Below are 26,444 nucleotides of genomic sequence, written 5' to 3'. Positions count from 1 at the left end.
TTAATGCAAAGGGAAACCTTTTTTTTTCTTAAAACATTGCATTAGCATGTTGGTAAAGGGGGAAAGGAGGAACCAGTGAAGGCAAAATATAAGCAGAACAAACCTTAGCTGTAACAAGCCAAAAGGGTCACTTCTTGAGATTTCCATCATTAGGGTTAGCTCACTGGCAAGTTTTATATTTGTATATAGAGTAAAAAAAAATGATACTTTTTCTAGTTTTTTTTTAGCTAGCCACAGCTTGCATAATCTTTTAAATTATCTAACCTCAGGCCATGTAAAAACGTCCCGTGTACATGAAGCCTAAGGCAACTTGGCTGAGGGCAGTTCAACCTACAACAGATTAGGCCAACTTTGGTGGTGTTGGGCTGAAGTGTCAATGGCAATTTTTTTTTAGACTTGCAATGCATGGGGGTTGTTCTACTAAGGTCCCTTTCACATGCACACCTCCATGCAGCGGATTCCGCTGATCCCTGATTACAGGTCCTGTCCGCTCCTCTGTGCAGAGCGGACACGGACACAGTCCTACTCTCCTCTATGTGGAGACTGTATGGAAATGGACTGCTTGTCCGTTTCCATTCTATCTAATCTGCCAGTCGGATGAAAAGTAGAACCACCATGCATCTGGTTTTTGCAGGTACCCGCTGACATCCGCCACTCCATAGAGGAGACCGCAAGATTCGATCAGGTCCGCCTGAAAATCACATAGGCGGACCTAATCGGAAAGCTTGTGTGAAAGGACCCCAAGCACTCATTCACACTGAACATGGCTTTGAAATCGTGCGAGTTCATCTGAACTCGCACGATTTCAAAGCCGCATTTCAGTCCAACTTCATGGGTGACTTGAAAGACATCTGTGCAGGTTCATGCACAGATCAGATGTTTATTGAAAGTCACCCCCGAAGTCACAAAAGTAGTGCAGGAACTACTTTTGGAAATCGGTGCGGCGCCGCAAAGTCGGTATTACATCTTTTGGGATGCTATTATTGCCGGCAATAGGCTCTGATTTGACATGCAAATTGACCTGTCAAATCGCATGTCAAATCACGCCGATGTGAATGGGGGCTCAAACTGGAGAGTGGTCACACCCTTGCGATCGGATTCTGCAAATCATGATGGGTTTTGCAAACTGATTACGGGGTGTCGTTGACTTAACATACACTCCGCAATCAGTTTGTGTTGCGATTTAGAGGAGGTGCCAAATCTGCAGCAAATTCACTGTGTTCTAGTGTGAACCCAGGCTTAATGGCCAGCAGATTTCAATGCTGATTGTTGGACAACTGGACAGAAATTGAACATGGCACTATGCATTTAGTGAACTTTCACTTAAGGCTACACATGTACTTGTTTGTGTTTTTGTTTTTAAGACCAGGAGATACAAGAACAGAGTGCTTATATGCCCAAGGATTACTTAAAAGTAATGGATAAATGTCAAACATGGAGCTACAGTATCTCACAAAAGTGAGTACACCCCTCACATTTTTGTAAATATTTTATTATATCTTTTCATGTAAAAACACTGAAGAAATAACACTTTGCTACAATGTAAAGTAGTGAGTGTACAGCTTGTATAACAGTGTAAATTTGCTGTCCCCTCAAAATAACTCAACACACAGCCATTAATGTCTAAACCGCTGGCAACAAAAGTGAGTACATCCCTAAGTGAAAATGTCCAAATTGGGTCCAACTAGCCATTTTCCATCCCCAGTGTCATGTGACTCGTCAGTGTTACAAGGTCTCAGCTGTGAATGGGGAGCAGGTGTGTTAAATTTGGTGTTATCGCTCTCTATCTCTCATACTGGTCATGGCAAAGAACTCTCAGAAGATTTGAAAAATAAATTGTTGCTCTACATAAAGATTGTCTAGGCTATAAAAAGATTGCCAAGACCCTGAAACTGAGCTGCAGCATGGTGGCCAAGACCATACAGCAGTTTAACAGGACAGGTTCCACTCAGAACAGGCCTCACCATGGTTGATCAAAGACGTTGAGTGGACTCGCTCAGCAAGGCAGTATTCCAACATGAAAACGACCCCAACACACAACTCCAAGACGGCTACTTCCTTGCTAAAGAAGCTCATGGTAAAGGTGTTGGACTGGCCAAGCACATCTCCAGACTTAAACCCCATTGAGCATCTGTGGGGCATCCTCAAACGGAGGGTGGAGGAGCGCAAGGTCTCTAACATCCACCAGCTCTTTGATATCGTCATGGAAGAGTGGTAGAGGACTCCAGTGGCAACCTGTGCAGCTCTGGTGAACTCCATGCCCAAGAGGATTAAGGCAGTGCTGGAAAATAAAGGTGGCCACACAAAATATTGACAGTTTGGGCCCAATTTGGACATTTTCACTTAGGGGTGTACTCACTTTTGTTGCCAGCAGTTTAGACATTAATGGCTGTGCTTTGGGTTATGTTGAGGGGACAGCAAATGTACACTGTTATACAAGCTGTACAATCACTATTTTACATTGTAGCAAAGTGTCATTTCTTCAGTGTTGTTACATGAAAAGATATAATAAAATATTTACAAAAAATGTGAGGGGTGTACTTACTTTTGTGAGACCCTGTACGCAATTATCAAGATACATGCGCTATATGGCTGTTTACTGTTTATAGGGTGAACTTCCACTTTAAGCATTCTAATAGTTTGTCCTTGCAGACAATAAAAAACACTAGCCATTGGTCAACTACAGGTATGAGTGATCATAACTAATCATCAAGGCTTTAAAAGCAGTTATAAAGGAAAACTGCAGATAAGGAAAAACATTACTTTATATTTAACAGCAAAGATCTCCAACAATAATTTAATTATTTCCAGTTTTTGAAGTTGATTGGCTATTAATATGCAAATTACTCTATCTCCTATATTCAAAAATCAGAATAATTTATTTTCTTTGACAATCCTACTTTATCATTAACGGAAGACACTTGTTTTCCCCCACCACTGACAGATATAACATGCTGCAGTGAACTGGTAATAAATGTGTAAGAGGAATGTAAATAAAGCATTTTTCTACAGAGAAAGGTAAGTACCTTGGGGTTTTATTATGTAGTTAGTTTAGCAGAGTTCTATAAATAACCAGTAATCCTGCTGTAAAGAAACCATTTCTGGTAACTCTGTTCCTCCAGTGTAATGATTTGTTACAAACTCCTATACTCAAAACGCAATAAATCAGCTTTTTCCCCCAATGTAAACAGTTTTAAAATGTAGAACAAATCCAAATATATACACACATGCAATACCAGCTTTAAAATGCTACTGGCAAATCTTTGGGCACCCATAGCACATCCAGGCTTTAGGTGGTTGCGATACTTTGACTAGTAACTGACCTAGTTATCACACATTGACACCGAAAACGATTTTAGAGCAATGTATTAATATGCTATAAGTATTGTGGAACTGCCTTTTATATGATCCACTTTAAAATAATTTTTTCCATGAAGTCCAAATTACTATTCAGCAGATATAAAAGATAGAAAGGAAACTGAAAGTGGAAGTTGTCTATAGCAACCAATCAGACTCTAGCTTTCATTTTGTAACCTGCACTTAGAAAAGGACACTCAACACTGGCAGGTTGTGATTGGTGACACTCCTCCCTCTCCATCCTTTGTACCCAAAGGCCCACCATAAAGCACCCAAAGGCCCACCATAAAGTACCCAAAGGCCCACCACAATTGTTTTTCTATTTTTTAAGATAAACGCAGATGCAGAAAAAAAAAAGCTGCAGACATTGGAAGAAGATGTGAAAAACATATTAACCGCCACTTACGCATCTGTCATGTTAGAATGCCCAGCCCATGTTTTTGTAGTAAGCAGTGCATACAAATTAATCCAATTATAGTGGTGGTATTAAGTTGTACATACACTATTCAATGATAGATGATGTAAATCAGCTAATTGCTACTGTACATCCATGCCATCAGAGACGGTAATGCAAATTTAATGAAAACATACCCTGCAGCAGGCTAAAGGAAGCTTGCCTTCTAGAACCCCTTAGAGATTCCACACCACATTAGCCAGCTCACCTTGCTGTGACAACCGCACCACCAGCCAAACAATATGTAGTAAAACAATACGGCCGTGAGGGCCATCTCCCCTCTCAGAGACACTGATGCAATTCATTTTCCGTGAATAGGAATTCGAAAGGCCAGAAAAATTAAATAAATAAAAAAGCACGCGCAATCTATCACATGCATTCATTTCTACATAGGCGATGATGGAGAGGTAGCGGCATAGACAGAACTGGATCTGAAAATGTACCAGTGCCCTGGACTAACCAAAGCTGTTTTCATGTAAATCTTGCAATCATCATTACTATGATAAATTGAAAGGTCCACCGTAAGAAGGGGTTAAGTAAAGCCATGACCCTGTGACCTCTACAACCAGTGTTCCCACCAATGAAGAAGCTCTAGACCTTTACAAAGCCCTATCAATCTGGTGCTTTACCATTGCAGGCTACAGCTTAGCTCAGAAAGGATTCTCATGTTTTTCTCTGAGCATCTGATGAGGAACAAGCTGTCTCTGTTTCTGACCGCTTTAATTTCCTTCCGTTCTTCAAACGACTATATCAAGCAAAAGAAAAAAAAAAAAAAAGATGGCTCCACGCTGCCAGTAAGCATAAGACTCATCAAATGCCATCAAATAAAATAAAAATCCAAAACCCAGCAGGATTATTTAATGTCAACAATAATAATCACACAAAGCTGAGATTATCAGTGAAAATAAATCCAGGGTTTATTTGTATAAACAGGTCTGTCCATATACATACGACGACCCATTTAAGAGCAGGCGTGTTGGTGGATCTGTGATTCAAGGCATCGCGCTGACCTCAAAAATGGCTTCTCTGCAATGTTATATAATTGTCGGTGCACATGAATGTTGCAAGGTGCAAATTACAGCTGCCTACTTCTAGAGGCTGCTGGGCTCTACGCTAACACCTTTCTTCTTACCGTAAGCAGGCAAGTGCTTGCTTTCCAATTACATAACATTCCAGTAACATGAAGGTACCCACATCAAGCACACGCCTGATGAGGAGATTTAAACACTGCTCTGCTGAAGAAGCTACACGCTGCATGGCGCGGAAATGGTAAATCTCTGGCTGCTGCAAGGACACAAGCCACACATCACATACAACGGAAAGCTGATGTTAAAAAAAACAAAAAAGCATGTTTTAAAGGTGTAAAAAAATAAAAATAAATAAAATTGTGGAGAAAACATGGCCAGCAATAACAATCCCCCTTGGCCTTGCGTACACCATCGCCCCCATCATTACCTGTAGGAACGCTCCCCGCGTACAGTGTGCTTCCTAAACGGAATGATGCTCCCGTTATCATGAATGATGTCGTTGTTGTTTTCTCCATTTGGGGACAGCGTTTGGGTCGGACCCGGCATTGATGCTGTCCCAGTAAAGAGAGAAGAAGGATGCAATAAATCAAGAGGAGAAAAATGAACTGGTGATGGAGCTTCTAGGTTATTTTCAGCCTTTGGTGTTAGCCAGTGAGATCCAGGCAGGCACAAACTCTGCTGCTGCTGCTATGCCACGGATCGCTCTTCCTCCCTCTCTCTCTCTGTCTACAGCTTGACGTCAAAACAGCCTGAAGCAGCATCCTGGTCACATGACTGGGTCCCTCGCCATGGCAACCAGCTAACTCATCAGATCCCTTCAATTCGCATACGCAGAAGACACACTTGCAGTGTTATTATACCAATAGATCCAAAAACAATAATAACACAGACACACTAGCAAAAGGCAGAGGGGAAGACTAGAGGAAAAGGCTACATCTGGCATGCAAAAAGCACCCAGCTACTGATAACTGAGCCCCCCCCCCTTCTTTCCTCCCATCTTTTTACACACCCCTCCAACTCTTCCTCCTCCTCCCTCTCTGCTGCACCACTGAAAAAAAAAAAAAGCAGCTCAGCCGAGCCTACTGAACAGCTTTTCCTCTGTCCATTTCCTTTCAGCTCTTTGATATGCAGCTGTGCACACAAAGATCTATTCAGTACCAAGCAATGCTTGAGCAATGTGCAGCAGGGCTGGGACTGGCTTACATGCAGGGAGAAAGTGAGAAAAATCAGACCAGAACAGCACCCTACAAATGGACAGATTCTCAATTCTATTACACAGTCACCAATCAGCAATGCATCCAAAGCAACACAGCTCCCTGAAAAGGAAGAACACATTCACAAATTGTAACAAAAACAGAAATAAGACCTACTGCTCTATAATATGCCTACATCACATTTATCATTGATTTCATTTATCATTGATACAAAGGCCAACATTATGCACGCTGTATCTTCAGGGTATAGATTTCCTAATTCACATTAAAATCAGCCCTTAGAGAACTGACATCTTAAATATTTAACATGTCAGATACACTAGGAATTCAAAAGGAAGTTGTAAGTGATGAAAGTAATTATAAATAAAATATTGTGTTGACCCAAAAAGCACTGTAATAATGAACATTCATTAGGGCCCTGTGGATTTAATTTGCAAAGCGCTGTGCAAACTGTTGGTGCTATAATAATCCTGTACAGTAAAACCTTGGTTTGAGAGCGTTTTGCAAGACAAGCAACATTTTTAAATTAAATTTGACTTGATATACAAGTGATGTCTTGATATACAAGTAGCGTCATGTCATTGAGTATAAAAGAGAAGAGAGGCTCCGCTAAGTGTAGCGATATGGTTACATTTATTGAAGATACAACATTTAGCAACATATTGCTACACTTAGAAGCACCTCTCTTTTCTTTTATACTTTGTAGCTCCTGATGGATTTTGCTTCTAATCTTCTTGTGAAGGCTTCAATTTGTAGACGGACATTTTATGGTTACACAACCTATCGCATTGCTATAATCTTTTTATATGGACTATAAATTGAAGGACCTATGAATAAATGGATGTGGAATGAATCATTTGGGTTTTCACGATTTCTTATGGGGAAATTTACTTTGATATACAAGTGCTTTGGATTACAAGCATGTTTCTGGAACTAATTATGCTCGCAATCCAAGGTTTTACTATATAATATTATATTAATCATTTGTACCAAACAGGCAAAAATAGTATTTGAAACTAAAGTTTTGAATACCAAAATAAAAGCAGTGTTTGCCTAATCTGCAAACGAATGTGTAGTTTTGCTGTCATCCCATCACTGAGGCCCCGATCACATCTCGCGATTTGGAATCACGGGGAGCACAACATGCATTTGGGTGCCATTATTCCATAATGGAACCCCAAATGCAATGCTTTTCTGTCGTGATTGTTGCACAAAAGGAACGTGCGACAATCAAGGCAAATCGCGCCTTTCAAAATCATGTGAAGCTCGTCACCTGAAAAGGAGCAGAAGTTTATTTTCGGGTGACAAAGGCATGTAGGGCAACCCATTCAAGTGAATGGGCTGAAGCTATGCGACATGCACAATGGCGTGCAAATCGCTCCAAAAAAATTGAGTAGCGGGAATGTTCATTTCTGCTACGCAATGATGTGAGGGGGGCCTGAGTGATGCTTTCACTGCAAAGCACTACTATACCAACCAGGGGAATGAAGACATCTGCCAGTCTTTAAATATACTTCACAAGACCCCTTTCACACTGCCAGTGTTTTTCAGGCGCTACAGCGCTAAAAATAGCGCCTGAAAAAAGCGGCTTCATTCACTCCAGTGTGAAAGCCCGAGGGCTTTCACACTGGAGCGGTGCGCTGGCAGGGTGTCACAAAAAGTCCTGCCAGCAGCTTCTTTGGAGCGGTGAACTCACCGCTCTTCCACCGCTGCTCCCCATTGAAAACCGACCCGCTAGCAGCCGAATAGGACCGTTAAGACAACGGTAAAGCGCCGCTTTACCACCGACGCCCCCCGTGGCTCGGTGTGAAAGCCGTCTTAGGCACTGGGGTTTGTCATCATACATGCCAAGGGCAATTCATACTTTCTGGGGCTTTAGGTCAAATCTCTTGTGCCACCCTTACATACCCCAGTCAACTGGCGAGCCTTAGCACCACACTAAGGCTTGATTCACACCTATGCATTTTGAGTGCTTTTTGCATTTTGCAGATTTGCACTACAGCCCATTTAACATGGTTTCCTATGGAACACGTTCTGTAGAGCAAATCTGCAAAATGCAAAAAGCACTAAAAATGCAAAGGTGTGAATCAAGCCTAAAGCTGCCCATACACTTTATATTCTGATTGAACAATCTCTGTACAAGCTCTTTTAGATTTACCAAAACTATGTAACATGAAGACAACCTAAATACCTAAAACAAATTCCATAAAATATGTATCAAATCAGACAAGACATTGCCTTACATAGTTAAGTGTAGAGCTTAGATCAGATCTCAGTGTTACACAAGGCATTCCATTGCTGGGGGCAGAATTTTGAAAGATTAATTGCCCACTCTGGGTTGGGGGTACAGACAACTAGAAAAGTACAATAAACCATTGCTCTACCTACCTAGGAGTTAATTGTACACGTGAAGAGCCAGAATGGCTAACTTGGAAGTGTAACAGGTAGGTGGATCGGCCAAATGATAAGACAGAGGATACCTTTACTTGGTAAGATTAAAACTCAGCTCCAGGATAAATGATCACTGGGTTAGGAAAAAAAAACACCTCTAAAACCCAAATTTTCACTTACCTTAAAGCGGAACTAAACCTATTGATTTAAACATCTCCCAAAATAGTTCCATTCTAGGCATACCATGAATGATAACTGTCACATTTGCTTGTGCTCTCAACCAAAGTATTAAACCATCAAAAGGCCGATATCATAACGGATCATATCCGCAGTACCATGGCAACTGCAGATCAGAGGCCAAGATGGCTACCCCCTTAGCTGTAAAGGATAGGAGAGTTTACTTCCACTTGAAGCTGGAATCATAGAGCACAGGTACATCTCTTCACAGTTTACTTCCTTGATGGGTTCTTCTTCTGGGTGCACACATCAATGCCTGCATAACGTGAACAATTCTCATTTGTTGGTCAACTTTAACAATGCAATTAATTCGCTATTGTCTTTTTCAAGCCAATTAGAGCCTCAATCATGTGGCTTGAAAAAAAATAAACTCATATAAACGTATGAGTCCGGCGCCCTGCAGGGGGGCGGCGCTCCAGAGCCCCTAATGGACTGGCCATTCCTGGTAAGACCCCTTTCACATGGAGCGGACTGTCAAGCAGATCCACCTGCTCAGAGGGGGATCTGTCTGCTGATCCCCGCTGAGCAGGCAGATGACAGGTCTGTGTCTGCTCTGCTGATGCAGAGCGGACACAGAAACAGCCCACTGTTCTCTATGGGGCGATCGAATGGAAACAGACCATCTGTCCAGTTCCATCGGATACCATCCGATCTGCTAGATGGGTGGGGAATGGGATCCCATCCCTCTGTTTTTAGTGAACTGGACTGGATCGGATGCAGGCGGGTGTAAACGGACACATGTCCATTTACATCAGCCTCTCTATAGAGAAAAATAGGTGGTCAGATTGGGACCACCTGAAAAACAGACAGGCAGATCCGATCGGTGTGCTTGTGTGAAAGGGGCTTAAGGCCTTGTTTACACAGGGCATACACAGCGTACCTTTACAGGGATGCACAAGTTTTCTGTGCATCTCTGTGCAGGTAGTCCCATTGATGTAATTTGGGATGTAGCAACTGCACGAACAGAGCCATTGCTCCCAATTTTACATCCATGTAGGTCCGCATGCTTGTCCCTAAGCTCACACGGTCTGCATTCGGGGTTGTGTACCCATACCCACACGAATGTCAGATTGGGAACAGTAGCTATGCCTGTGCAGCGTTGCAGCGTAGCAATTGACATAAATGGGACTGCCTGTATGCATGGAACACCTGTGCATTCCTGTGCGGGTAAACATGGCCCTCCATGGGTATACACTTTAGTATGCCACATGCAAACGATGCTTTAGTAGCAATGTAGCAGGAATTAATTGTAAGTCATGTTGTGTTTATGTGCACGATTAATGATTTTAGTGTATTTTTAGCAAAACTATTGTTTGATAAACATTTGTGCAAATATCGCACTGCCTTAAAAAACAGAAGCACCTTCTTTTTATTCTACTGGCCATGTGCTTTCAGAAAATGTACGGTTTGGGGGGTCTTTTACAAATCCTGAAAGCTGTAAGTGAAAAAGGAAAACTTCCAGATTTTCTAAGAAACTTTTGCATACATCTGATTTTCACTATTACTATCACTATTACATAAAAGGTGCAATTTAAAATTTACAAATATTTCTTATTTATTAACTCAACACAGGTTAAGCTTTTATATTTTTGTAAAATTTGCTGTGTTTGTATCTGCTAATAATGATTTTAGTGTATTTTTAGCGAAAATATTGCTTTGGTAAACAGTTGCGCAAATATCGTGGGGCCTTAAAAATAAGTAGCACCTTCTTTTTATTCTACTGGTCCTATGCTTTCAGAAAATATATGGTTTGGGGGGTCTTTCACAAATTCTGAATACTGTAAGGGAAAAATGAAAACCGTCAGATTTCTTGAGAAATTTGTATAATTTACATTTTTGCGTACATTCAATTTTAACCATTTTGCAAAAAGGCACAATGTAAAAATTACAAATATTTGTTATGTATTAACTCCATATAGGTTAAGCTTTTATATTTAGTTGGAAATTAGCGGGAATTTTATCAACTTAGATGGGGTTTTAATCTGTGAATAATGGTTTTAGTGTATTTTTAGCAAAAATACTATTTTCATAAACATTTGCGCAAATACCGCAGGGCCTAAAAACTCAGTAGCACCTTCTTTTTATTCCGGAGGTTATATGCTTTCAGAAAATATATAGTTTGGGGGGTCTATTACAAACTCTGAAAGCTGTAAGTGAAAAAGGAAAACCTCCAGATTTTTAGATCTTTTAGATTTTTACATTTTTGGGTACGTTTGATTTTCACCATTTTGCAAAAAGGCGCAATTTATAATTTACAAATATTTGTTATTTATTAATTCCATACAGGTTAGGTTTTTATATTTAGTAGGGATTTAGCAGGAATTTTGTAAAATTATCTTTTTTTTTCTTCTAAAAATGGTTTTAGTGTTTATATTATTATTATTATTATTATATTATTATATTATCATTATTATTTTAGTGTTTAAATATTTGATAAATATTTACGCAAATACCACATGGTCTAAAAAAAAAAAAAAATCCGTAGCACCTTCTTTTTATTCTAGAGGTCATATGCTTTCAGACAATATATAGTTTTGGGGGTCTTTCACAAATTCAGAAAGCTGCAAGGGAAAAATGAAAACCTTCAGATTTTTTGAGAAATTTGGATATTTACACTTTGACGTCTGTTCAATTTTCACCATTTCGCAAAAAGGCACAATTTAAAAGTTACAAATATTTGTTATTTATTAACTCAATACAAGTTAAGCTTTTATATTTAGTAGGAATTTTGTAAAATTTGCTGTGTATTTATCTGCTAATCATGATTTTAGTGGATTTTTAACAAAAATATTGTTTTGATAAACATTTGTGCAAATATTGTGGGATCTTAGAAATCAGTAGCACCTTCTCTTTATTCTACTGATCACGTGCTTTCAGAAAATATATGGTTTGGGGGGTCTTTTACAAACTTTGAAAGCAATAAGTGAAAATGAAAAAGCAATGGAAAAATTGCAAAAACGGTCTGGCCACCTGAGTGTACAAAATTGAGCATAGAGCCTGGCAGCGAAAGGGTTAAGCATGAGATGACAATCACCTGATCAAGTTTTAGATCTCACGTCAATTGATGTCCCTTAACCTAAGCCACACAACCACATGCTGAAGGAGGGAACAGTCACTTGTATCAGGTTCCCCCATGCCCTGGTAAGGCGGCACCAACTCACTCTCACCACTCCTTTTCGATTCTCTCTCAACAGAAGTTTCACATTAGCTTGACTACACCTAGCACTGTGCAGTACTTATGCCCTGAGGGTGGACTGTATATCTCCACTTTAAATTGATATTCCTTTAAGACAACAAATTTACATTAAAAAAAAAAAAAAAGAGGCTTGCCAATGTTAAAGCCTAGGTTTAGTTAAAAAAAAAAAAATAATCAGCACATGGGACATTACTTACTATGAATCCAATATGAATCTCTTGTGCTGCTAGCTCCTGCATGAGCTGAAATCTTTCACCTCCAACCCCCCCTCCCCGCTTCTGTATTCTTCTTCTCCCCCATTCATGGAAGTTGTACTATTGCTTATATGAATAAAACATGATATATGATTGGAGGAAACAAGCCTTTCATTCATCCGCCTGTCCTCCATTTATAGATCACATTTCACTCATAGAAGCAATAGCACAGCCAGGTCTCCACTTGTTATTAATCTAACTTTACTTCTACTTTGATCATGCAGTTTGCACCTTCCCTTGTTTCGTCTAGGGAGTAGTGAATAAATATAAGTACTTAAAGGAGTTGTAAAGGCAGAAGGTTTTTTATCTTAATGCATTCTATGCATTAAGATAAAAAACCTTTTATGTGTAGTAGCCCCTCAGCACCCCCTTAATTACCTACCTGAGCCCCTTCTCTCTCCAGCGATGTCCACGATCCCCTCAGCCATCCAAGACACTCCTCCAGATTGGCTGAGACAGAGCAGCGGCGGCATTGGCTCCCGCGGCTGTCAAAGTCAGCCAGCCAATCAGTGGAGAGAGGGGGCGGGGCTCTGTGTCTGAATGGATACACGGAGCTGTCTCAGCTTGGGTGCCCCCCTGTAGCAAGCTGCTGGCTGTGGGACACTCAAAGGAGGGAGGGGCTAAAAGCAGCAAAGAGGGACCCGAGAAGAGGAGGATCCAGGCTGCTCTGTGCAAAACCACTGCACAGAGGAGGCAAGTATAACATGCTTGTTATTTTTTTTTTTTTTAAAAAGAGCCTTTACAATCACTTTAAAGTGGTTGTTAACCAATTGTTACATTTTATATAAACCTCTGTGTCTCGTTACGCTAGGTACTCAGCCTCTGCAGAGGTGCTCTGCCGGCGGTATAGCCGTGCCGTCCCATTGATTTCAATGGGCAGGAGCGGTAAAGGAGCGGTATACACTCCGCTCCTTCACCGCTCCGAAGATGCTGCTGGCAGGACTTTTTTTACCATCCTACCAGCGCACCGCTCCAGTGTGAAAGCCCTCGGGGCTTTCACACTGGATACACAGCAGCAGCACTTTCAGATCGGTTTGCAGGCGCTATTATTAGCGCAATAGCGCCTGCAAACCGCCCCAGTGTGCAAGGGCTCTAACTGATTTCAGAGCGCCCCTCATGTGACCGGTCGATCTGGCAGTTAGAGCGGGAGGGTCTGAGATTCCCCCACTGACATCAGTTGGGATGAGAGGAGGAGAGGAGGCCTGCTGGTCACGTGAGCGCCACTCGAAATCAGGTATAGACAGGATTTTTTTTATATCAGAGACAGGAGCACCTAGCATAACGAGACACAGAGGATTATATTAAACAATAAATGTTATTTCAGCAGCAAAGGGGGAAGGGGGGGGGGGTGCTGACACGAGCAGACAGGCAGGGAGGGTGGAGAGGAGGACAGAGCAGGACTGCAGATGATGAAGGCATGTAAACTGACCACGATGTAAGATGTCAGCAGCCATGCTAAACCATGGTCAGTTTACAGGGGGAGGGCAGAACCAGGCAGGATCAGCCAGGTATTTCAGGTGTTACAGGGGGCCAAATTACACAGCACAAGCACTGTGTTGTATAACATGCTTTAACTGCTTGCTGACCAGCCGCCTCTATTATACTGCGGCAGGTTGGCTCGGCTGCACGAATCGCCGTAGCTGTACATCGGTCTGTTTAGCAACTAAGCAGGTCTGCGGCACCGGAACCCACAATGTCCGCCGGCCACACATGATCGCTCCACAGAGAGCCAGAACGGGGATCTGTCAATGTAAACAAACAAATTCCCATTCTGACAGGGGAGTAGAGAGAGAGAGATCATTTGTTCCTAGTGATCTGGAACAGCGATCTCTGTGTACTTCCAGTCAGTCCACTCCCCCCACAGTTAGAAACACCTCCCTAGGGAACACTTAAGCCCTTGATCGCCCCCTAGTGTTAACCCCTTCCATGTCAGTGTCATTTATACAGTGATCAGTGGCTATTTTTAGCTCTGATCACTGTAATAATGTCACTGGTCCCCAAAAAAGTGTCAAAAGCGTACGATCTGTCGCAGTCCTGCTAAAAATCGCTGATCCCCGCCATTACTAGTAAAAAAAAAAAAATTATAATAAAAATGCCATAAATATATCCCCTATAACTTTTGCACAAACCAATCAATCAATACACGCCGTATTGCGATTTTCTTTACCAAAAATATGTAGAAGAAAACATATTGGCCTAAACTGATGAAGACTTTTTTTTTTTTAGACATTTATTATAGCAAAAAGTAAAAAATATAGTTTTTTTCAAAATTGTCTGTCTTTTTTTGTTTATAGCGCAAAAAGTAAAAAACGCAGAGATGATCAAACACCACCAAAAGAAAGCTTCATTTGTGGGGAAAAAAAGGACATCAATTTTGTGTGGGTACAACCTCGCAAGACCATGCAATTGTCAGTTAAAGTGACGCAGTGCCGTATCGCAAAAAATGGCCTGGTCATTAAAGGGGTAAATCTCTCTGGGGCTAAAGTGGTTAAGGGAACAGGATCCATTTTTTTTTTAAGGTAACAAATGCTTTAAAGCAGACCTTCCTATCATTTACAGCCAAGGAAGCTGCCATCTTAGCCTCTGTTTGATCTGGCAGTTGCCATGGTGCTGTATATGTGATTAGCTATGACATCAGCCATTTAATAGCTTGACAGTTCAGCTGAGAGCTAACATATGCCACTAGTAGCTGTGGGGTAATTCACTAAGAGTTTTATATTGTGTGATTTTTTTGCCTTAAAAACAAATGCATTATTTATTTCAAAAGTAGTTATTTCCCTAAAAAAAAAAAAAAAAAAAAAAAATGCCTTATTTAACAAATGAGTTACATTTTTCTATTTTGCAATATTTAGCATTTAATTTGGCATTATTTTTTGTTATTTTATCTCAATTGTTTTTTATAGACTGTACCACTGCACCAGAGTAAGATCAATGAAGACACACTGATAATTGTGAAACTGAAAATATTCTTAGTGTGCCTTCATTCACAGAATGATCTTCTTCTGCTGAAATGTTACAAATTAGTTACATTCTGGAGCTAACTTCGCATTCTCACACTGACACATTGTTTTCTTTTCGCTTACTGGACAGTGCAGCGCTCCCCTGATTTTTTTTTTCTACATTCCTAAAATACTGAATGCCTGTACCATGAGATAAGTTTTTTTTATTTTTTTTTTTGTGAAACGACTTTCATGCAGTCCGTACATTTTTTTAATTCAATCAAAAGGTTGCATTAAAAAAAAAAAAAAAAACTGACCCGATTCCCCCATTCACATTTGAGGTGGATAGGGGAGTGCTCCCTGCTGTGTCTTTGTATTCTGACAGCAGGGAGACTTTGAACTGATTGAGCAGAGAAAAGCCGACTGAGCAGTTGTACAGAGGTCGATCAGTAGACTAGTGGATTTTTAATCTATGTACATCTACTGTATGCATGGGCGTAGCATAAGGGGTTGCGGGGGTCACAATCGCAACCCCGACCCTAACTTCAGGGGGCCCCTGCAGCCTCCCTGTCATATTATCATATCCTCCACAAAATACAGCTCTGATCTGCCCTAGGGCCCCACAGCCACGCTCCAGTACTGGGCTTCTACTTTGACTTCCACAGTCCACACCCCTCTGTTCCCATTGGCTGGGGAGAAGCTGTGAGCCATTTCCTGAATGGAGAGGAGCACGAGCCCAGGATGGGGAGGGCTCTGTGCTGTGCGCTGGCAAAATGGAATGGTAACCAAGCTCAGCTGCATAGGCGTGCGCACAGGGTGTGCCGGGTGTGCCTGAGCGCTCCCTAATGTGTGTCTTGAGATCTGCTGTAAGATGCTGCAACAGACTGTATAAGGATCTGCCTGTGAGACAGTTTCCCATTGAGCAGTCAGGGAGGCATGTAGGAGTCGCTTAGTGCTTTAAACTGTAATGTAATATCACTGCTTGCAGATAGGAGCTATCAAAACTCGGGGCTGATGTCGTGGGTGGGTGGGACCAAACAGCTAGCCTATCAAATGCGCTGATATAAAGGGCTGGGCGGGCCGCTCCGTGTATGTGGCTCTGTCCCCTTTCTATCAGCTATTAAACACCAGCCAATGATTGAACTGCTTAAGATAGGGGGCGGAGTCATATACACGGAGTGGGCCGCCCAGCCCCTATTCCTTTGGCTGGGGTTTGATAGCTGATAGAAAGGGGCGGAGCCACACACCTGGAGCGGTCCACCCAGCATCTATCCCCTTGACTTGTGTTTGATAGGTTAGCTGTTCGGTCCTGACCACCCCCGACATCAGCTCCGAGTTCTGACAGCTCCTCTCTGCAAGCAGTTACATTACAGTTTCACGCACTGAGCGGCTCTTACATGCCTAGCTGACTGCTCAATGGGAAATTTCCTAGATCAATGCCCATCAGTGCCACCTATCATTGCCAACCAATGCCACCTATCAGTGCTGCCAATCAGTGCCACCTGTCAGTGCCAATCAGTGCCCACCAGTGCCACCTGTCAGTGCCCACCAGTGCCACCTGTTAGTGCCAATCAGTGCCCACAAGTGTCACCTGTCAGTGCCAATCAGTGCCCACCAGTGCCACCTGTCAGTGCACACCAGTGCCACCTGTCAGTGCCAAGCAGTGCCCACCAGTGCCACCTGTCAATGCCCACCAGTGCCCATCAGTGCCACCTGTCAGTGCCCACCAGTGCCACCTGTCAGTGCCCAGTGCCACCTGTCAGTGCCAACCAATGCCACCTATCAGATACAATCAGTGTTGCCAGTCAGTGCCAACCAACGCCACCTATCAGTGCCCAACAGTGCTTCCAATCAGTGCCACCTATCGGTGCTGCCTATCAGTGCCCATCAGTGCTGTCTATCAGTGCCCATCAGTGCTGCCTATCAGTACCCATCAGTTTTGCCTATCAGTGCTGCCAATGAGTTCCCTTCAGTGCTGCCTATCAGTGCCACCTATCAGTGCAACCAATGCCATAAATCAGTGCCGTCTATCAGTGCTCACCTGTGCTGCCAGTGAAGCCTATTAGTGCCAACCAATGCCACCAATCAGTGCCAGTGTTGCCCATCAGTGCCAATCAGTGCTTCCAATCAGTGCTGTCAATCAGTGTTGCCTAGCAGTGCCATCTATCAGTGACAATCGATGCAGCCTATCAGTGCCCATCAGTGCTGCCTATCAATGCTCATTAGTGCCACCTATCAGTGCTGCATATTTGTGCCCATCAGTGCCACCCATCAGTGCTGCCTATCAGTGCCAATCAGTGCTGCCAATTAGTGCCAATCAGTGCCACCTATCAGTGCCACATATCAGTGCCAATCAGTGCTGGCTATCAGTGCTGCCTATCAGTGCTTCCAATCAGTGCCCATCCCTGCACTGAGTGCAGGGATGGGCAGTTGAACTCAGCAGCTAGGCACATTGTCTATGGGGGCTGGCCTGGTGGGGCACAACTGAAATACGTCTGTTTAATAATGCCACATGCCGATCTTCAGTATAATACGTAATCACCACACTGCTATTTACAATAAACTACTGGAGGTAAATTTAAAAAGTGTCATTAAAAGGCCTGCCACTAAGCACTGTTATGTGTTCCCACACCACAAAAAAAAAAAAAAAGTGCAGCCTTAACTTACTAATCAATAACTTAACAATAATTGTGGAACCCTCTAATGTATGGAAATCTCAATAAACATCAATATTACCACAATAACGGTGATATGTAATGTCACATATAATACACATCAAACTGAAAAAATAAATAAAAAATGAAACTTAGCAGGGATGGTGGAAACCCCTCCTATAGATATTTGCCATACAGATTAACTACAAGTGCAATAATTCCAGTGATATGTGATTTCACATGTAATACACATCAATATGAGAATAAGACATCTTTTTTTTTTGTTTTTTTTTTTAACTTTGCAGGGATGGTGGCAACCCCTCCACAGATAATTGCAATATAAATTAACTTCAAGTGCAACAACCTTTTCGTTGGGAGGTTCACACCATTATAGCACTTTGGAATTTTTATTGTTTAGATTGTTACACTTAATGTTATATGTTTTAGTTACTATTATAATGTGAATTTTTGCGCTTGAAGTTAATTTTCCAGCACCCTTGCTCAGTCCATGTCTTTATGAACTTTGCTTTGTGCACTGGTGCGCAGTCATGTTAGAACAGGAAGGGGCCATCCCCAAACTGTTCCCAAAACGCTGGGAGCATAAAATTGTCCAAAATGCCTTGGTATGCTGATGTCTTAAGAGTTCCCTTAACTGGAACTAAGGCTCGATTAGTTTTTTTTGTGATGCTTGCCACGTTTTTTAACAGCGTTTTTACAGCATTTTTGCAGCGTTTTTTTTTTACAGTTTTTTTAGACTGTATACAGTCTTAAAAAAAAAAAAAAAAAAAAAAAAACGCCAAAAACACAAAACGCATCAAAAACGCTGCACTTGCGTTTTCGATACTGGTCCATTGAATTCTATTACATGCAAAACGCTGCATTTTGCATGAAAAAAGTCCCTGACCCTTTCCAAAAACGCAGAGGTACAAAAAGGCATTGATGTGAACATGTTCCATAGGAACCCATGTTAAAAAATTCCCATGCATTTCTGCAAAATGCATCAAAAAACGCGCTACTGTGAATGGAGCCTTAGGGGCCAAGCCCAACCCCTGAAAAACAACCCTTCACCAAATGATTTGGACCAGTGCACAAAGCAAAGTCCATAAAGACATGGATGAGCGAGTTTGGGGTGGAGGAACTTGACTGGCCTTCACATTAAAGTGGAGACTGTGACCCAGGACTTCTCATCCAACATCAGTGCCTGACCTCACAGTGCTCTTCTGGAAGAATGGTCAAACATTCCCATAGACACACTAAACCTTGTGGACAGTCTTCCCAGAAGAGTTGAAGCTGTTATAGCTGCATAGGGTGGGCCAACTCAATATTGAACCCTACGGACTAAAACTGGGATGCCATTAAAGTTCATGATGCGTGTAATGGCAGGCGTCCCAATACTTCTGGTAATACAGTGTATATGTGTGTGTGTATATATATATATATATATATATATATATATATATATATATACGCATGTGTGTTTGAGCTTTGGGGTGCACACCCTAATGCAATAGGCTGCGCATACCTATGCGCAGCTGGTAAGAGAGTGCCGTCCTGTAGCCTAGATGGGACCGATGTCACTGGTGAGGTATGACACTGCTCAGTGTCTCCTAGTCGCCAGCTGGGATTCTCTGTACCCCCCCACCCGGGGATGTCTACTTACCCCACTTCCCTGACAACTGGGGAGAAGACACACACCTCCGGGAGGTGGCCTTCCCCCAACACCTGCCAACACTGACAGAGAAACCTTCAGAAATTGCTAAAACAAATCCCTTAATACCTCCTCGAGGGGCCCCTGAAGGGCTGCAGGCTCCAGATTTTGTGTCACATGGTTTTGCCCTCCCAGATCTAAGCTGCCCCCCCAAAGCCCCCTGACCACCCCCTCCACCCTGCATGCCATGCCCGGCTGCTGAGCTCCTTTCTCATTACAGCACTCTATACTGTTCCTCCTCCGCAGGGCTGAAATCACATTCCTTTACAACACAGCCAGTTAGCCATGATCTGCACAGGGTGTATTTGCCTACTGCAACTACACTGCCGTTCCGACCAGAGAATTTTACAGGTCAGAAGGGCAAAATAAAAGCCAGATACACTCTGTGAAGACTGACAGACTGTGTGTAAAGGAATGTGATTTCAGCCCTGTGTAGTGTGTGGGAGGGGGGGAGCTGGGGAGCTGTATACAGTGCTGGGATGGGAAAGGAGCTCTGCCAAGTGACCTGCCAGGGGTCCCTGTCCTCCGATTCTCCAGCGGTAATCCCTGTCCTCTGATCTAGAGGAACTCTGGTAACTCAAAACTCTTAAGCCACTTTGAGTATCTTGGCATGCGGTGGACGTATCTGCACGCAAATCGGAAATAGTGGGCGGGGGGCCCAGGTCAACTTTTGCATCGGGGTCCACAAGCTTCAAGCTACGCCTCTGACTGTATGTACTTTATGTATGCCAGCTTAAGGTTCTGTTCACACCACGGAGGTGCGACCGAGCGCACATGCTTTTATGTGCATCGTGGTTAGGGCAGACCATTAATATTAATGGGTTGCCCTATGCATGAGAATCACACAAAAAATTTAAAAATCAAGTCATGCAAAAAAACGCATGGCACTGTGGTAGCATGCATACGCATTAACAAGATGCATGGGAGTGCCATTAGGAATTAATAGCAATGCCACGCATCTGTAATTGAATGGAACCTTTTTGTGCATTGTGGGAAAACCCACTCCCTGGCAGCCAACACTCATCTCAGGTAGGCACTTGCAGTCCTCTTGTGCAATACAGAAATTCTGATCCTGCATTGTAGATGAAGACATTTAAAAGCCTGCTAATGGTGCAACAGCAAAGAGAAGAGGCTTAAAGGACCCAGTCTTGGAGCATGGAGGAAGCCTGCAGGATCAGAGAATAAGGTATTTGTATTAAATATCTGTAGAACAAATCTGCACTTTACCCAGGTGGTGCAAGTGTTTTACATTTTTGCAGATGTTTTCCTTTCCATAAACTATTCTGTAATCATGTGCGATGTGCCTTTGAAAATCAGACTACTCCAGGATGAGACAATTCCCAAGCACAGCCCCCTCCCTCCTCCTCCTCTGGGAGTGTCTAATTACTGTCTGTGCTGGCCCAGCTTCTACACCCCTCCCTTCACCTCTCTACATAAACATGTATGCAGCTGCCAGGGGATGAGCAAGAGAGAGTGCTATAGAATGTCATTTGAGTGTGAGTCTGAGTCTATTGGGGCTTCTGACATCACATCTAAGATGGTAGTGCCCTCAGTCTCCGGGCTTTAGAAGGTCTACACAAGGGAGACTTTCACAAGTAAACAACATACATAAAATACATTAAATGCAAATAGAATCTTATGTTAAATTGCTGTTAAAATGAATGGTTTGGATACAGGGTTTTTCAAAATCAAACAAAAAATCTGGTTGCTATTGACAACCCCACATTGGTTCTCATTTTCTATTCTTCAGTTTTAATAAATCCGACGAAAATAATTAACCTTTGCTGCACGGCCTTGTAAATAAGAAAAAACTTAATCTATGGTGGCTGATGGCCGATATTACCACAGAAATTTCTGGCGACCATATGTGAGGCATCCTCATTTTTACAATGGCTCCCCAGCAGCTAACAGACAGGACACAGCTAGCACTTCCAGTTGTGGCCATTCTGTGCTTAGCAGATGCTAAAAAAACAGTCAACATGTTCTTTCCACTCCGGTTCAGGCTAACTGCCAGGCACCATGTAGCTTTCTCGGTGCATCTTCCCAGTCATCAGCTCTCCAGCTGGCTATGATTTGTATAGACCTTATTCAAAGGACATCAGTCTTTACATAGCTGCCATAAGCAAGAGTTTAGGGAGAAGGGATTGTGGTAAACTAGTACATATTTATTTTTGCAAGTGCAAGCTACTAACCTATTAAAGGAAAAGTCAATTTTCAATAAAAAATTTATATAACATAGCTTTTATAATTACGACACAATGTAGTTAATAATATACATTTACCGTACATTTCAATCTGAAGCCTGCTATGACTTTAGGCTACTTTCACACTGGGGTGGGCGGGCGTCGGCAGTAAAGCGGCACTATTTTTAGTGCCACTTTACGGTCGTTTTAGCGGCGCTGATCGGCCGCTAGCAGAGCGGTTTTAACCCCAGCTAGCGGCTGAAAAAGAGATAAAACTGCCTGCAAAACGCCCATTGATTTCAATGGGCAGGGGCGCTGTAGGAGCGGTGTATACACTGCTCCTACAGCGCTGCAAAGCTGCTGCTTGCAGGACTTTTTTTTACCGTTCTGCAAGCGCACCACTCCAGTGTGAAAGCACTCGGGCTTTCACATTGGAGAGACAGGAGAGGCTCTTTACAGGTGCTATGCAGGTGCTATTTTTAGGGCTGTAGCGCCTGTAAAGTGCCTCAGTGTGAAAGTAGCCTTATAAACTGACAAAGATTCAAAAATGTCACTGCTTTACAACTATGGTAGCGATGTGTGAATACACTGTGTACAGAACATCTAAAGAAATGCCATTTCCTGTTCATGTGATGGGCTCACTGCTTTACCCAGCAGTTTTACTTTTACTACAAGACTGGCATTGATCATGCGATTCATGTAGGCAGATCCTCCCACTCGGCACTCACTTTCAGTTTGATAAACTCTGTGGAATGACCGATCTCAGAATCCACAGAGCAGATGCAGGAAGAACGTAATAAAGTTTGCCAAGATTCTTGCATTCTGCACAACTGCACTGCAGAGGCCTTTTCCTTACAAAACCAAGGTTCAATTTCAACAGCTAGCTCAAATGAAAATTGATTTTTTATTATTATGGGAGTTGTCTGAATCACAAACTAGGTTCTTCGGTCTTTAGGGGACTGCAGCTGCAAAAAAACCTTAACAGTATTTCAGATCTGCACAACTCCTATAGCAATTACAAAAACAAACAATGGTGTCACTGCCATGGTATTGGGGAGTTAAAAAAGAGCTCCAGTCTGGGCAAAAAAAATTAAAAGTCAGCAGCTACAAATACTGTAAATTGCTGACTTTTAATAGAAGGAAACTTACCTGTCCAGTGATCCAGAGATGTCGGCACCTTGAGATGATTCTTCAATCGGCTTTGGGTGTAGGCATCGGCATCTTCACTAAGGGAAACCGGCAGTGAAGCCTTCAGGCCAGTCCAATAGAAGAAACGACCAACATTCGGCCAGTGTGTACAATGGGCATGTTGGAAAACCAGCAGCCGACCGGCATCCGATCAGCCACTGGTTGCGAGCGCTGACCGGTGTGTTCTGGGGTGGGGTTTGCCCCCATGTGAGAGCACAATAGCTCAGCGGGGAGATCGTTGTACTATCATCGTATCGTTAGTACAGCGAGCTACTCACAAGCTCCTTGGTTTTTTTTTGTTCAGTCCACTGGGTTGAACGAAAAAAAAAAAAACTACCTGTGTCCACCATGCTTAAGATTTTAAAGTATGAAGAAAGGCCAGTATTCCATGTAAGATATAACACTTTAATTAGAAACAGAACATGGGTCCTCTTTGCCAAGGCTTGACAAAGGCCTTAATAAAGAGGACCCAAGTTCCCTCAAACAGGTTTCACATTTTGCCATAAATGAGCTATATTTTACATGGATTGCTGGCCTTTGTGACTAGCAGCCTAGCAGAGGCAAGAGATTTGTGTGTGGGATGGATGCATTTTTTTATTCAGATTTCAAAGTGACACCTTCGTTATGGTCTTGTGGTAGGAAGTGGTGACAGGAACGACTACGAGTCTTGAAATTGTATCCCTTACAGACAGTGACTGGTGACCACCCAAACCTCCACTTTAGGTGGAGCCCATTTTAACCCCACAAGGCATTTTTTATTTTAGCTAAAGCAAAGATTAAAAAGATGTCATATGCCCTATATGTTATTAAATTGTAACTAAAGGAAAAACATTTTTAAATTTTTTTGTTAAGTTTTCGATAGAGTGGAGAAGGACACCTGTCAGTTTTTATTGCGGTCTGTGCCCCAATTAGGGGGATTCATCCTCTCTATTTGTCCAGTTCATTGTTATCCTCAAAAGTGAAAGTAAAAGAAAATCCCAAATTTTAGGTTGATATTATCAGAATACTAATGGGAGAGGAAAGCTTCCAATGGGACATGCAGAGATTGCCTTTGGAGGGATTCCCTCTCACTTCCTGTTTTGTCTATGGGACAGGAAGGTAAGGGAAATCTCCCCAATTAAACTCACAGATGACAAAAAAAAAAGAACTAATGAGGGTATTAACTCTCTCTTGAATGAATATAAGAAAAAAGAAAGGGCGCACTGGCCTAGTGCATTATCCAACACATTTATGTAACACTTTAAATTACATTTTGTATAAGTATACATCCACTATAAATTATTGGATTAGTTCTACACTCTCAGTTCTACCCTATCACTTTTTAAATATGACTCTTGTGATCTGAAGTTGTGTCATTTGTACAACATATAAATGTCACACAATATAAAACACCATACTTTTTTGTATGGAACTCTAATCTTTGTATGGACAATTTTAATGTATTTTCAAACCATAAAAAAAAAAATGTGTTCCATATACACATGTAAAGTTTTCTGCGAATACTTCAATTAACATACTATATATGGGCTAGTTTGCCTATCACAAGCTTTCTTTGTTTTACTACTAATGAAAAAAGCAGTATGGTAGTAGCAGGAGCATTGTGAATTCAATAAACACATCCATTCCACACTAACTTGGAAGATGCACAAAAAAGCCAAGTGTTTGCCAAGTGGACTTAATGCACAGTATGGCTTATATTTATGCATAATTTATTGAAGTAGCCAAAAATAGATTATCGTATTGCAGTCCAAGAAATGTGTGGTAGTTTAAAGGAAATATAAATGCCTGAAAGAAAAGAATTTTCTGAGGGTTATATACTGAATTCATGTCTTGATACTTTATGAGGGATAAAGAATAAATGAAGACAAAACTATCATTCAACTTTCATCTTCTGTATCATGAAAAGGGGGTTTGTGTTTAAGGGGAAGGGTGGGACTTTATATGAAGCATGTGACAGCAAGAAGGTAGTAGGGTGATCCATTATTGCCATTCATTAATTATCATTTGAAGTAGATATTTAATTGGCTATTATGTTGTTGCTGGTGGGACTGCTATGCCGTCTGGCTATTTTCCCAGTCCGGGAGCTGTGACATGCCTTGCGGGTCTCCTCCCTCCCCCAGGTTTCTTCCTCTGGGGGGATGGGCACAACGCTACTGCACGTCGACGTCACCCATTCACGCAATGCGTGCGGCGTCTCCTAGGCAGCGCCGTCACGCATAAGCAGTTGTTTCCATGCTTGTGGGCGACAGGGGAGTACAACATATGCCGTCTGGCCGGACACTCCTTGTCCGACCTGCGGCGCTCCTCCCCCCCGCCGCACGGCGTGACGTTGGTGGGCGGTCCCGGAGTGGCGATATATGGACATCTTCCTGGGTGGCCTGGGCACTCTGGGCTCTGCACATACTTGATATCACAGCATTTGGGATCTCTCTCCCTTCTTAGGGGTCTCAATCTTCCCCAGGTACACTTATCACAATTTCTTCATTTTGGTTTCTGTACACTGTTTTTGGCTTGGTTTTTGTTTTGTCCAATCTCCCCATCTTTTACCACTATTGGCAAACCCCCTGGTTGTCTGCCCATTCCTCCTATGTCCCTCACTGTCCTTCCCCTACCTCACTGATCCTCTGTGGGGCCCGTTTCCTTCTCTCTTCCTTTGCCTTTCAGTTTCTTACCTTCACTTCCCAGCACTCCAATCACATCTCGTAAATCATTCCTTCACTTTTCCCACAGATATGCCTTGGTTCCCATGCCTGCCCTGGTTGGCGCCTGTTCCGTCTCTGCGGGGCTCCCCGCCGCGGCTCCCGGTTGGGGGTACCATGGATGGCTTGCGGTGTCCCGCCACTACACCATCATTACACAGAACCCCAGTAAGTTTTTATATATTAGCTACAGGGGTCTACACACCTCGCTTCTAAATTACAATTGTCCTTGCCCCTTTTCTGCCTTTACTTATTTCAATATCCTTTCAGATTACACACGTGCTTGCTCCTGACGAGTGGCATGAAAGCCACGAAACGCGTTGAGTCATCATTCGCTGTGTTTGTACCTTTCCATACAGAGATCTCACACACTTTTACCAATATTCACCCCTACAGGTTCAGTGAGGCCCTAGGTCCTGCAGGCACTACCATTTAAATCATAATTTTACTCAACTCCGATTGTGGTGAACTAGGGAATTTTATTAAGGCTGTACCTTGAGCTACCATTGCTTAACCTTTTTATCTTGTTACTATTCCATCATTTGTATGAACATTACAATGTATGTTTATATTTTATTATTTATCTATGTATTATATGTTTGTATGCATTTTGCTATTGTAACTTGTATGCTCCAGCATTATGTGAATAAAATTCCTTTACGATCAACCTACTACCTTCTTGCTGTCACGTGCTTCATATAAAGTCCCACCATTCCCCTTAAACACAAACCCCCTTTTCATGACTTCGACTGGGATGGAAATATATGACCTTACCAGGTCATTATTTCATTTAAAGTCCCTAGGGATGGAAATGTGTGACCTCACCAGGTCATGATTTCCTTCAAGTCCCTAAAAACCCCTCCTCTTCTTTTCATCTTCTGTAAAAAAACAAAAACAAAATGAGCATATGACATATTTCACCTCTACCTCATCTACTTAAGT

General features: G+C 42.3%; 1 protein-coding gene and 1 long non-coding RNA gene across 4 annotated transcripts in view; one reads left to right on the top strand and one right to left on the bottom strand.

Moving 5' to 3' along the window:
* The window catches only part of LOC141145152 (uncharacterized), a 195,521-nt gene that overhangs the window by 8,887 nt on the left and 160,190 nt on the right, over nt 1-26,444 (top strand). The window lies entirely within an intron of this gene.
* Nucleotides 1-26,444, bottom strand: part of MAPRE2 (microtubule associated protein RP/EB family member 2) — a 337,172-nt gene that overhangs the window by 204,697 nt on the left and 106,031 nt on the right. The window contains exon 1 of one of the 3 annotated variants that reach the window (XM_073631561.1): nt 5,267-5,813. The exons of the other annotated variants lie outside the window; for them this stretch is intronic. Within the exon in view, the coding sequence (XP_073487662.1) occupies nt 5,267-5,385 (119 nt within the window). The 5' untranslated portion in view covers nt 5,386-5,813. Of the gene's footprint in view, nt 1-5,266; nt 5,814-26,444 lie in introns of those variants that run through there. 3 annotated transcript variants of the gene reach the window in all.

This window comes from Aquarana catesbeiana, linkage group LG05 (assembly GCF_042186555.1).
Source record: "Aquarana catesbeiana isolate 2022-GZ linkage group LG05, ASM4218655v1, whole genome shotgun sequence".
Lineage (NCBI taxonomy): Eukaryota > Metazoa > Chordata > Amphibia > Anura > Ranidae > Aquarana > Aquarana catesbeiana.
This window is presented reverse-complemented; position numbering and strand designations above follow the sequence as displayed.